Raw genomic sequence first — 13,292 nt, forward strand, 5'->3', positions numbered from 1 at the left:
TAAAACACAGCCATTCTCCCTTCGTAAAAAGAAAGAGGGGTTGGGTTTCCTTCAATTGTCTGCCCTTTTCTGTCTCCTCTACTATTTTTGTTTTACTCTGTAGTTAACTTTGCATAGAGCAGTTTCATCTGAGGACCTGTGCGGTGGACTTAGGCACTCTCTTCTCATTGCGGGTTGCAACGGCCCTTCGTTGTTCTAACCTGGGGGTTTGTGGGACCAGGGGGTTGGCTGGTGGGAGAATAGTTTGGCCACAGTCTTCCTTCTGCATTTCACACACATTCTGCTCTCTCTCTCTCTCTCTCTCTCTCTCTCTCTCTCTCTCTCTCTCTCTCTCTCTCTCTCTCCATACACGCACTCCGGCTCGGGCCCCTCTCGGTGTATCTTCCTTCAAGATGACAGGGCGCTGGAGAAAAGGCTGCTGGAATCAGCTGGTAGGTACAGTAGTAACGCGAACCCCACCCACCCGCTGCCTTTGCTTGCTCAGGTTTCTCCGGTCACTCCTGCCAGGGGAGAAAACATGTAAACGCGCCTCCAGAGGAGGGGCTGGGGGTGCTGGGAGCGGCGGGGGCGGCGGAAGGTGAGCCCGGAGAGGTGGCCGAGAGCCTCTGCTGCCGGGGCCCTTCCCAGTGCTCCGTCGGGGCGCCAGCCCCTGCCCTGTTTGCCCCCACCCCACCCCTCTTTTCAGAGGGATTGCCTTTTTTTTTTCCTCTGCGGCGGCGGAAATGACAGTGTGGTGCTGCCGTAGTGTCATGGTGCTGCCCCTGGACTAAGGGGCGAAAACTCTCAACTTTGGCTCGGGAGACTAAGCCGCGGTAGCGTCGCGGCCACGGTGCTGTCCCTGGTGGGGCGCGCTGGCGGGCGGATCCCGGCTGCTGCGCGGCGGCGGCGGCGAAGGCGGGCGGCGGCCTAGAGAGGCGGCGGCTGCGGCGGTAGCGGCGGCGGGCGCCCGGGAGCTCGAGCCGGGGCCCCAGCCAGCTCGCGGCCGAGGCAGGCGAGCGCTCGGCGCCCTCGGGCGCGCCGAGGACATGGCTGGCACCCGGGAACGCAATGGGTAAAATGCGCCTCCTCGCCGCGGCCCCGGGGGCCGGGCGCCACCGCCCGCGCAGGGCTCGGCCCCGGCTCCGGCCGCCTCTCAGGTGCCGCCGGGGCCGGGGCGGGCCGAGGGCTCAGGGGCTCGGCGGGGCGGGTGACGGGGCCTGAGAGGCTCGAGGTGGCGGCGGCGGCGGCGGCCGGGGCCCCAGCCTGGCCCTGACTCCCGGTTGCGCCGTGGGGACCCAGGCGCCCTCCTGGGACGGAGTTTGCGCTCCAGAGTGCGGGGCGGGGGCGGCCCGAGGCCTCCGGCGCAGCCGGGCGGGCCCGGCGTGGGCAGCCGAGCGGCTCCGCCGGCGCCTGGGCTCGAGTCTGGGAAAGGACACCGCCGCCTTCCCACGCTCTCGCGGCCGGCAGCCTTCCGGCCCGGGCGGCGCCCTTGGCCGGCTGTCTGCCCCGCGATGGCTGCTGCCGCAGCTGGAGATGCTGCGGACACCCTGTCGGCGGGGAGGCCCGATGCAACTTAATCCTCGAGTCTCCGCCTGGGTGGTTCCTCATTTCTGGCCTAGCTATGAAACCAGCTCAGTGGGGGAGAGGGAAACTTACGGAGGTCCACAGGACAGACTGTGACTGAACAGGGCCAAAGTGGGGTTTTTCCATTCCTGGCTGATAAGAATGAAGTAAATTAACAGCGGAGTAGATTTACAGAAACATTTTTGGTGATGAGAAGGTTTAGGTTACTTTGCACTTCGTGTGCAGCACGTTATTTCTTCGAGGGGTTTCTTCTCCGAGCAGGAAATTTGTATCCTGGGGTCGCTGGGTTCTTCACTTCCCCTCTTCTACGCTCCCCTACCCACCTCCAAGCTCACTAACCTTCCTCTAGGTCGTCACACACCTACCTGCCCTCCTAAATCTCTCACCAAAACCCACCCTTCCCCCAGACTCCTCCCCATCAACCCCTGCACTCCCAGCCTCCCAGCTATGCAAGCCTTTGGCTTCTCAACCAGTTTGCCTTTTGAGGATGTTTGAGTGTGGGGTTGGAGGACAGGGAGATGGTTATGTGAGTCCTCACCAAGGAATATATTGGAGACTGTGTAAATAGACAAGTACTGTGTGTGGGTTGATTGCTCTGATTCTCAAGTTGGGCCATAAGGGCTGCCTTTAACCCCCTTCTGCTCCCTCCGACTATTTTAATCATTCTCTGGCAATGTTCTAACAGAAGGGGAAAGCTGAATAGGGAGATTCCCTTCCCTACTCCTCAGCTCTACCCCAGCTGGTTACCCCTAACCCTCACATCCCTCTTTGCACTCCCCTCCACTCACCACTGCCCTGGAGGGGAAATAGTCTTTGCTGTTTTTATATATTCCTACCCAATCAGTTAACTTCATACAGATATATAATGTGAATTAGATTTTCCCTGATTGTTCCTTGCAACTTGATTTATGTGGTTGGAATCCAGATCTAGGAGCCAAGAAGATCAGAGAGTTCATCCCAGATCTGATGTTGCTTTGGCTTTGTGGCCTTAGGACATTCCTATGACCTTTCTTTCATAGCTGATGCACTTGTGTAAAAGGCATAGTATTGTGTACTGGGTATTGTGAATCTTGGTTTGATCCTTTGAAGATGAAAGGGTTCTATAAACCTTCAGCATTATGCTTTTCAAAGAAAGTACTTCATTTACCTTTTATTGAGATAACAGACTGACTGGGTGTAAGTAGGAACCCTAGTTTACTGGAAACCTTAACTTTCCATTATTAGTCCCCCTGGGAGCCAAATCTATCACTGTACTTAGGTCCTAAGTCTGCTTTTTTACCCCTAATGCACGTACAACTGAATTAAAACATACATAGAATTAGGCATACAGTACGTTATGGTGATTATTTTAAGTCAAGGTTTGACTCTAATCTAATGTACTGCAACCTAACAATGTGAGTCAGACTCACTTGAAAACATAACCTCATCCATTTTTAGTCTCTATGGGGGCAGTTAGTTAATTTCTACTGAAAAGTGGCATAAATTATTTTAGGCACGGCTACATAGCATCATTAGCATCTAGTAGCAGCGAGTCAACAATATTTATGAAGTGTCTACAATGTGCACAGTCCTCTGCTGACTAGGCTGAGGCCCCAGATCCTGCTTGTTTGAGGCTTCCCTCCTTACTTGCAGCTCCAGGATTAGGGCAGGGAGGGGCTTTGTAGGACAGGGAAAGAGGCTAAGGACATGAAGGGGCAATTGTTCCCCTCCCGTTTACTTTCGTGATTACCAGACTTCTCATCTAGCATGTTGTACCTTGCAAGGCCACCCCCGGGTTGTACTGCTGCAAATCAGAGTGACTTGGTTGCCTCATGGACATATTCGATTGTGTGCAGATTGATTTAGATGAAATTGGTTTAGCTAATCCCTCCTCTAAGTGCAGGGCAACTTGCTCCAACTTGCAGATCCTAAAGCAGTGCCAGTGGAGTCTCATAATTGCATCCAAAAATTGCTCTGGGTAGTGAACTTGTCCCTTCCCTCATCCCTCCTCCCATAAAATCTGCTGACACCATGACAGTTGAGAAGGAAACTACACAAGGAAGATGTCTTTACCCCTCAGCAAACCTCAGTGGCTCGGTGAAGAGGAGAGCATACCCTTTTTTACTTAGTCGTGTAACACCAAGTTCTGTCTTTCCAGCAGGGACACAGAGCCCTAAAAAGGTGGTGAAGACAGGGCTGAGGCACAGAATGTCTTGAAAGGCTGTTTTCAGACGTACCTTCTTGGCCTCATGAGTGTCTGTCATTCAGTTTACAGATCTTGTAACTCCCTAGCCATTAGGCCATGGGACTTGTTGCTAGTGGAGGCCAGGAGGCACTCCATTTTCGTTTAGCAATAAGTTTTTTTTTTTTTTATTGAAGGGTAGTTGACAACAGTATTACATTACATTAGTTTCAGGTGTACAACACAGTGATTCAACATTTATATACATGATAATGATAATTCTAGGTACCAGCTATCACCATACCAAGTTGTTACAATATTTTGACTATATTCCTTATGCTATACATTACATCCCGGTTACTTATTTATTTTACAATTGGAAGTGTGTTTATATATATATATATATATTTTTTTTTTTTGTGAGGGCATCTCTCATATTTATTGATCAAATAGTTGTTAACAACAATAAATTTCTGTATAGGGGGGTCAATACTCAATGCACAATCATTAATCCACCCCAAGCCTAATTTTCGTCAGTCTCCAATCTTCTGATGCATAACGAACAAATTCTTACATGGAGTACAAATTCTTACATAGTGAATAAGTTACATGGTGAACAGTGCAAGGGCAGTCATCACAGAAGCTTTCGGTTTTGTTCATGCATTATGAACTATACACAGTCAGTTCAAATATGAATATTCATTTGATTTTTAAACTTGATTTATATGTGGATACCACATTTCTCTATTATTATTATTTTTAATAAAATGCTGAAGTGGTAGGTAGATACCAGATAAAGGTAGAAAACAGAGTTTAGTGTTGTAAGCGAGCAAATGTAGATGATCAGGTGTGTGCCTGTAGACTATGTGTTAATCCGAGCTAGATGAGGGCAATAGCAATAAGTTTTTGTCTTCTCTTCTGTGCAGAGGGGAAGATGAGGCACCAGGTTTGTGAAGCAGCTCCTTAAGCTGGGAGTCTTGACTTAGAGCATTTATCATCAAAATGTGACATGTAACATGTTGATACTGGATATATGTCAGTTGGGGAGAGTTCACAATTGTTCACTTTTGGATGAATGAAATTTTGGTACCAAGGTAATGTTGCGCTAATGTCTTTATTTCAGGTCTTTCAAAAAAAAAACTTTGTGTTTATCACTGAGCAGTGTAGAGAAGAGATTAAAAAACTGTTTTTCAACCAGTGTATTAGATCATGCCAACAGGTGAGAAGACCAGATGAGTGGAGTTGAGACAAGAAATTACAACTCCATTTATCCCCCTGTGTAGACTGTTAGTCCCCTTTTAATTTCCCCTAGAGAGGATCAATTTCCCAGGATCAATACATTTTTTTTCTCTTCATTTTCATTATTTGAAACTCTGCTTACAGTCTTCCGTGGGCACTGGAGGTCTGTGGCTCTTTCTGCTGTTTCTCTTTGTCCATCTTCCCCTTCTTTGTGACCAGAGGCAGACATAATCTTTTTGATAGTCAATCCCAGCTCCTGCATTTCCCTTAGAAATCCAATAAGCTTCTAAGACTGCCAGATGGTTAAAGAATGGGTGATGGAGGGATTTTGAGCAATGTGCCAATATCCCACCACTCCCTTCTCCCTGTGGGGTTCACCTGAATGCACACTAGGGTGTTGATTCAGCCTAAGTGGGTTAGCAAAGTATCGGTAACAAGACTTGTCCTACTTGGGTCCTTGTCTCCCTGCAGAGCTCTGGCTGCCTGACCTTGGGCTTTGTCTCAGCCTATTTTCTGCAGTCCAGACTCCTCTGGTTGATGAACAGCATCTCAAGTCTCTGGATCTTCCGCTTACAGAGACCAAACGATCTGATAACAAACTCATTATATAATCTAATCCTCCTGAAGCAGAAAATCCCAGTATTTACAATTTTCTCAGTTAGGAGCATAATGTATAAGCATCATTTATGCAGGACAGTGCTAATGCAGGACGGTGACATGTCTGAATGTATACAAATAAAAAGCCCAAAGATAGAAGAATGGTTTACGGTCCAGAATCCTTGATTGCTTTGTCTATAGCCTTTGTTCAGTGTTGCTAGGATCCATGTGGTTCCCAGGGGAGTAGAGGCTTGATTTCAAATAGGTTTCTGTTCTCTGTCCCTTGTTTCTGACCTGAACCTGGGGTCCTCTCAGCCTGACATTCAACAACATGCCCTACATACATGTATTGCCAATTTTATTCTGTAAAGTGGAGATGACTGCCCCTCAAGTTGTGTCATTGAACATTAGAACATTTATAGATTTTATTGGGTAATGGAGGTTGGGAAAAGCAGTCCTAGAATAGATGGAAAGCTGTACTGGTAGCAGTAGGTAAATTAAATTTGTTTTCCATTTGTTCCCCAACCTTGCAAGTACCAGTGTAATCTGCATTAAGATAAAGGTGTTATGAATTGTACTTAGGATTCCTGTCAATTATCATGTGTCACCTTGGCAAATCCATTTCTTAGTTACTTAGATTAATCTTGTGAGTTTGTAGCAGATTTTGGACTTTTAGTTCTGCTATTGCAATATTCATTTTCATGTTATTATGACTACATTGTGTAAAATAGCCAATGGTTGGATTTAAGACCTAATTATTGTAAAGAAAATATCATTAAATCCATGTACTATAACATATTCAGAAGGCTTTAATAACCTATTAGACAGGAACTAGCTCTGGCACTCTGTCATTTGGTAATCAGCCTTGAGTACTGAGCTCTCTCTGTGCATGATAAATGCTTAAGAGAAGAGAAGAGAGACAGTTCTTCTCTTGGGTGGACTCCATTCTAACAGGGAAGACATGTGAGCATAAGAAATACCACAGTCAGACCCATGGTCCTCCAGAAAACTTGGGGGAGTAGGATTGTCCTCTGTTATGTCAACCATATATTTGGGATGAATTTTCAAATGTTTGCTACTTTCCTTAATAACTTGATTTATATATTTGTCATCAAAGAATGAATGAGAATATCTATATTTGTAAAGCAAATTAATAATTTTATCTTTTTTTGATCCTCACAAGAGCTTGTGAGATGAGTAGGGCAGTCAGTTTTCATTTGACAGATGAGGAGGCCCAAATAGTTTAAATTTATTAAATAGGATCACTCAGCTAATTCAGTTGAGAGTCAGGATTGCAACCAGGCTCTGTTATGAGGATCAAATGAGATTAATGGCTTTGGAATCATTTGAAAAGTATAAATTGATACACAAGTAGAAAATAACTGTTGTTATTAATTATACTGACTGACCACCTACCCTTTTTTCTGGGTTTCTATTTTCAGTCTTTATCCTTTTAGGGTGAGAATTCTATGCATCCATTGTCTTTCGTGGTCCCAAATGATGTATTTTGAGCTTCAGTGGTCCTTTCTTACTCATAGTATGCTCTAGGATTTGGTTGTCTTCCTTTCCAGTTCCAAAAGGTGTTCTCATTAGTTTATACTCCCTGGGGATCCCCTCCTCTTTAGTTGTCCTCAGGAACAGCCATTATATCTTCCTTTAGGTACAGCAGACAAAACCAGCCACTGTCCTTCAGCACCCTGGGTTAGCCAAGAGAAAGTAATGCATTTTCTGTATTGCCAGCCCCTTTCATGATGGTGTCCGTCGCCTCTCAGCCTTTGTAGTCACACTAATAAATAGCACTTGTGTTTTGAGGAGCTGGTTTTCAATAATCCAAGGTGTCTTTCCTATGTGGTAATAGATAGCAAGAGCTCTGTAATAATAGGATGTCAGAAAAGCATCTTAAAGAGATCATCTAGTGATTCTAGTCTAGCTTGAACACCGTTTTACAGTTAAGGAAGCATCATACTAAGCCAGGACTCATTCTCTCTTCCCCAAGGCAGGGAGACAGTTTCTAGTGTTTTCAGGAATTGCTCATGTGACATTAGTGTTAATATCCTGGAGAATGTTTATTTTATATTAATTTTTTTAAACAAATCCTACAACTCAGCTCCATCCTCATTCTACAATAGCTCAGAGATCAGGCTTGCTTTTGTACTCACGGTTTTTCTGTGCAGAAGGGGAGACCATGGCTCTTCCGGGTGGAAGTGAGAGCCCAGAGCCGTGCTCTGCAGATGTAGAAGATGAAAACTAGTGTAAACTGTTGAAAAAAGTGGGCCCTTAATTATGTTCAAATAGCATTTGAAATAACAGAATTTGGCCAACTTCAGATCACATCTTCTCTCTCTGATCAGAGTTAACTGAATGATGGATTTTTCAGTGACTCTGAAATCAGTCTTTCATTTTGTAAGTGTAGAATGTATTGTTTTTATCTTAATCACTTGTATTGAAACTCCTCTTTTGTATTCTACTTACTCATACAACCTTATGATACCTTCTTATAGTTTATTCTCATTGACTTCTTTCTTCAGGGGTCTCATCCTGAAAAGGGGTGTAGGGTGAAGAAAGCCATACAGAAACAGTTTTATAGTAGAGCAAAGGCAAATATATAAACATACATATTTGACTACATAGCGGTAATTAAATGATATAGAAAGGAAAAAATCAGTGTATGTGGACATGGGCATTTATTTCTTAATATGGCAGTTTGCCCTCTCAGACATTTCACCAGTGCATTTTTATGACAAACTATTGTGTTTTCTGGCAAAAGCTTCATGATCACCTATTATTGGGTTGCACCCTACTAAGTTCACATCCTGTCTTTATCCTCAGCACACTCTCTACTTCGGCATAGATGAGTGATTCACAAATGTTTTGAAGTTGCAACACTCTGCCATTGTTTAATTTTTATTATAATGCTTCATCCTGTTCTTCCTTAAAGTATTTTATAATATAGGAGTCAAATATTTCTTAGGAGTCTTATATTTTTTAAATGAAAAAAAATTGGGAACTGATAATTTTTTGAAATTCATTGATCATTGGCGATATCCCAGGGTACTGCAAAACCTAGACAGGGAAACACTGACTTAGAAAAACAATTGGGAGGGGTAAGCAATCCAGCAGAGTTTAGAAATACTACATACTTATACAGCTGGCAGTATAGTAGAGTGGTTCAGTATTTATACTCTGGGATCAGACCTAGGTTTGAATCTTTTTTTAAAATTGAGATACAATTCACATATCATAATATTCACCATTTTAAAGTATACAATTCAATGGTTTTTAGTATATTCACAAAGTTATGCAACCATCCCCACTAATTCCTGAACATTTTCATCATTCCAAAAAGAGACCCCATTCCCATTGGTAATCACTTCCTAATCTTTCCTCCTCCCAGCCCTTGGCAACCACTAATATGCTTTCTGTTCTTATGGATTTGCCTATTTTGGGCATTTCATATAAAGAGACTCATACACTTTTTGGCCTTTTGTGGCAGGCTTCTTTCACTTTGCCTAATGTTTTCCAGGTTCATCCATATTGTAGAATGTGTTAGTGCTTCATCCCTTTTTCTTGATGAATAGTATTCCATTGTATGGAATACCATATTCATTTATCCCATTCATTAGTTGATGGACATTTGGATTGTTTCCACCATTTGGCTCTTTTGAATAATGCTGCTGTGAACGTTTGTGTACCGCTGTTTGAGTGAGCACCTCTTCAATTCTTCTAGATCATATGGTATCTCTACATTTAACCATTTGAGGAACTGTCAAACTATTTCCCAGAAATATTTTACATTCCCATTAGCAATGTATGAGGGTTCCAATTTCTCCACAACCTGGCTGACATTTGCTATGTTTTAAAATTTTAGTCATCCTAGTGGTTGTGAGTAGGTATTATAGCTGTCCTGATGGGTGCAAATTAGTATTATGGCCATTTTAGTGAATATGAAGTGATATTTTAATGTGGCTTTGATTAACATTCCCCTAATGGCTAATGATGTTGAGTATCTTTTCGTATGCTTATTGATAATTTATTTGTACATCTTCTTTGGAGAATTGTCTGTCTAAATCGTTTGCCCATTAAAACTTTTTTTTGTCTTTTTATGTTGAGTTGTAAGAGTTCTGTATATTTCTAGATACTAGACTCATATCACATATGTGACTTGCAAATGTTTTTTTCCCATTCCATTAGCTGTCTTTTCACTTATTTGATAGTGTTACTTGCAGCACAGAAGTTTAAAATTGTGATGAAGTACAATTCATCTATTTTTTTTCCTTTGGTAGCTTGTGCATTTGTTGTCATCTAAGAAACCCTTGCCTAACCTAAGTTCACAAAGATTTACACCAATGTTTCCTACCAAGAGTTTTATAGTTTCTGCACTTAAATTTGTGTTGTTGATCCCTATTGAGTTCATTTTTATGTATGGTGTGAGGTATGCCTCTAACTTCATCCTTTTGCATCTGGAAATCTAGTCACAGCACCATTTGTTGAAAAGCTTATCCTTTCCCCATTGATTGGTCTTGGAATCCTTGTCAAAAGCCAATTGACTGTAAATATATGAGTGTATGAATTTATTTCTGGACTCTCAGCTTTATTCTGGGTTTGAATCTTGCCTTTATTCCTTGCAAACAAGTGGGACCCTGCACAAGTTACCTTTTTTATTGGTGTACCTTTCTTTCAGAGGGTTGTTGTGAAAATTAAATAAGATAATGCATGTAAAGGGTATTATTTAGTGCCTGGCATATAGTAAATGCCCAATACATTTTAAGGGGAAAGGTGCTTAGATAATCAGGGAGGTAGGGAAAATGGGGGATAGATGAAAGGATGCTGAAATATTAGGAGTGACCTGACCAAGTGGCCTCATAAAGGAGAGATGAGATGAACAGATGTTTGAAGAAGTTGAAAAAATATTCAGTTTCCCCAAGTTGGCTAAAGCAGTTACTATGTTGATAAAATAGAATAGAAACAGTATAGAAAAATTACCATAAGCAACAGACTGTAACCATCTTATGTTATTCTTTATAGAGCTGAAATCAGTTAAGGTAGGTTATTTTAGAGCACTGGTGTTTGACTTTTTTTCTGTCAAGAACTCTTTTGAGCACATGTTGAATGCTATTGACAGCCCTCTACCCATGAAAATGCATGTACGACAAACACACAACATTCTTCAAACAGTTCTAAGAAGTTCAGAAATCCCTGGTGAGAAGTCCCATTTTGACTTTATCCAAGGTAATGCAGACCACAGCATGCTTTCCCAAGCTTAATCTCATAGTGAGGTGGAGGTGTCACATTTACTTGGGAAAAATTTTTAAGGTTCCAGGGAAATTTGAAGAGCTTTTCTTCTGTACAGTAAAGAAGAATTTACACGGCACCCTGCTAAGAGTTAGAAGAGTGTTGGTACTCTATTTTTGCGTAGGCGCGAGCACATGGATGTCTTTCAACAATGCTCTTGACCAATTGTCATTTTGGTGGAAGGCCTTACTCTAGTCTCCCAGGTAGCTTCCAACACAGACACTGAGGAATGCAGACATGCAGTTCTGGAAGAGGTAGTAACAGAAATGCAGTGTGACGTGAAGATGGGCCTAGAAGAAAAAAGTATGATTCTGGAAGGGACTCAGAATGAGAGGCAGATTCAGAGAAACTGAGAGGGATTCAGAGAGACAAAAATAGAAGTGGAAGCCTGCTGTTTAGAAAAACCTCTTGTAAATAGTCAAGATAAAATTCAGTGAAGGAGCGATGATTGAAATAAAGGTGTTGTGGAAAGAGCACAGGCATTTACATTAGACTGATCCACTGTTCTGGGTGTGTATGTTCCTGGTTGATTTACTCAACAACACTGAGCCTCAGTTTCCTAAGTGTAACATGGGTATAGGAGCAATGCCTTCCTCACAGCCTTTCAGAAAGAATTTAATGAAATAATGTGTGTTAAGTGTTTAACGTAGTACTCAGAATACAGATGCTCAATAAATACTAGGTCCCTTTTTCTAACTTCTAGTTTAAGGGAATCCTTCATTTAACAATTATTGAATACCTAGTATGTGTGAGTCATCATGCTATGAATAAAAATAAGAAATAGCTGATACCCTCAAGGAGGAGAGTTAGCTGGAGACACAAAATGTTCTGGAAGCCACCAGTGGCTGAGGTGATAAACAGGTAAATGAGAGAACTCCTAGGTTCCTAGTCTCGGATGGTGATATTCACCAGATAGGGAAAACTGGAAGAGGAGCAGGTGTTTCATTTTTGAGGGAAGGGGAGAACAACAAGTTCATTTATGGACATGTTGAATTTGAGCAGAGGACCTGTATTTTGTTATTTCAGAGGACCTATATTTTGACAGCTATATTTCAGCTATATATTGATAAAGCAACATTATTGCTTATATATTGATAAAGCAAGAATCCTTGAATGAAAGTTGGGCTCTATCATCTCTAAAGTCCCTTCCAATTCTAAGATTTTATGATATATGTAAATTTTAATTGTTTTATTTTTGCATCTTGATAGATGAATACTAATAGATATTATAAGCTACAAAATACTAGACAACAATTTTCAAGCACTTGCAAATTATAAAATAGGAATACCATGCATCTCAGTTTATAAATAAATGATTATACAAACATCTGAGCTTACCAAACCGAGAGTGACTGTTTTACAAAAAGATTCTTCACTTTTACAACCTAATTTCCTATAGATTTCCATTAAATAGCTAAATTAGTTCAGTGCCCTTGAAAGGTTTGATTTAGAACCAGCTTTTAGGGATCTATCTGTTGTACTTACACACAAGGTATAATTGTACTCAGTATTTAAGCATCTGGTGAGAGGGTTATGTAGATATCATTGATAGATGGCAAAATCTGAACAAATATCAATGGCAGAACTAAATCTTCAAGTCCTGATCAAAGTCTCCATTGATAGTGAGATGATGAACAAAAGTTACTCAAAAGAAAAGATGTCTCTCTCTTTACTATAAATAGGATTAACATTTTTCAGTCAGTTTTTCAGTCAGTAAATGTTATGTTTTTCCTTAGTTAGGGCTAGCTTAGGACACTTATATGTGTTGATTTTAATTAATGGAATACCCATGGCAATAAGAATCTATATGATTAGTTCAGGAATGTCTGGGAAAAGAGAGAGATTGACTAAAGAGATTAGTTTCTTGTTCATTGAGTGACTACTTTTACTCTCTGATGCACATACTAAAATGAAGGTTACCAGATCTGACAATTTCTGGCTCTTCACCTCGCCAATTTATAGCTCACTTTTGATTTGCATCTTGTTATGTTTCAGAAAGTATGAAAAGTCACATGGGAGGTGAGCTTCACAGTACACTTGTGCTAGTTCAATGGCTGTTTAATGATAAAAGCAAGCTGAGGGCACAAGGTAGTTGTCCTCATTATCGATTAACAAGTATTGCCGAGTAAGTTGAAGAGTTGAAATCATTTCTCATTCAACTTGATGAGATGAAGAGTTTTCTGAAGGTGAGGGAAAGAAAGCTAAAGTGAAAACTATCATCTTTGTGTCTAGTAACTCAGTTTACTAGAAATGGGATGGAACAGAAATTTCCATGTGTGGTAGTAGGAAGTAATTAAAGTTCACACTCTGAAGACCTTATTATCCTGCATCAAGAACTATATTTTTCTCAAACCCTCTCTTCTTTTTTACACAGGCTCTCAGAATGGAATCATTTCAAGACCTAGAGAGTTAGTTTGAAATATGGCCTTGTTTTCCTTCC

At 41.8% G+C, this 13,292-nt stretch overlaps 1 protein-coding gene across 4 annotated transcripts in view; it reads left to right on the forward strand.

Moving 5' to 3' along the window:
• Positions 1-239: 239 nt before the first annotated feature.
• The window catches only part of MID2 (midline 2), an 83,626-nt gene continuing 70,573 nt past the window's right edge, over positions 240-13,292 (forward strand). Inside the window, exon 1 of one of the 4 annotated variants that reach the window (XM_036924957.2) lies at positions 240-431. Coding sequence is in view for 2 of the 4 variants with exons in the window: in XM_036924955.2 (XP_036780850.2) it covers positions 4,800-4,818 (19 nt within the window). In the remaining 2 variants the exon portion in view is untranslated. The other 3 variants (XM_036924958.2, XM_036924956.2, XM_036924955.2) reach the window with 3 other exon arrangements.

Source organism: Manis pentadactyla, chromosome X (genome assembly GCF_030020395.1).
Source record: "Manis pentadactyla isolate mManPen7 chromosome X, mManPen7.hap1, whole genome shotgun sequence".
Taxonomy (NCBI): domain Eukaryota; kingdom Metazoa; phylum Chordata; class Mammalia; order Pholidota; family Manidae; genus Manis; species Manis pentadactyla.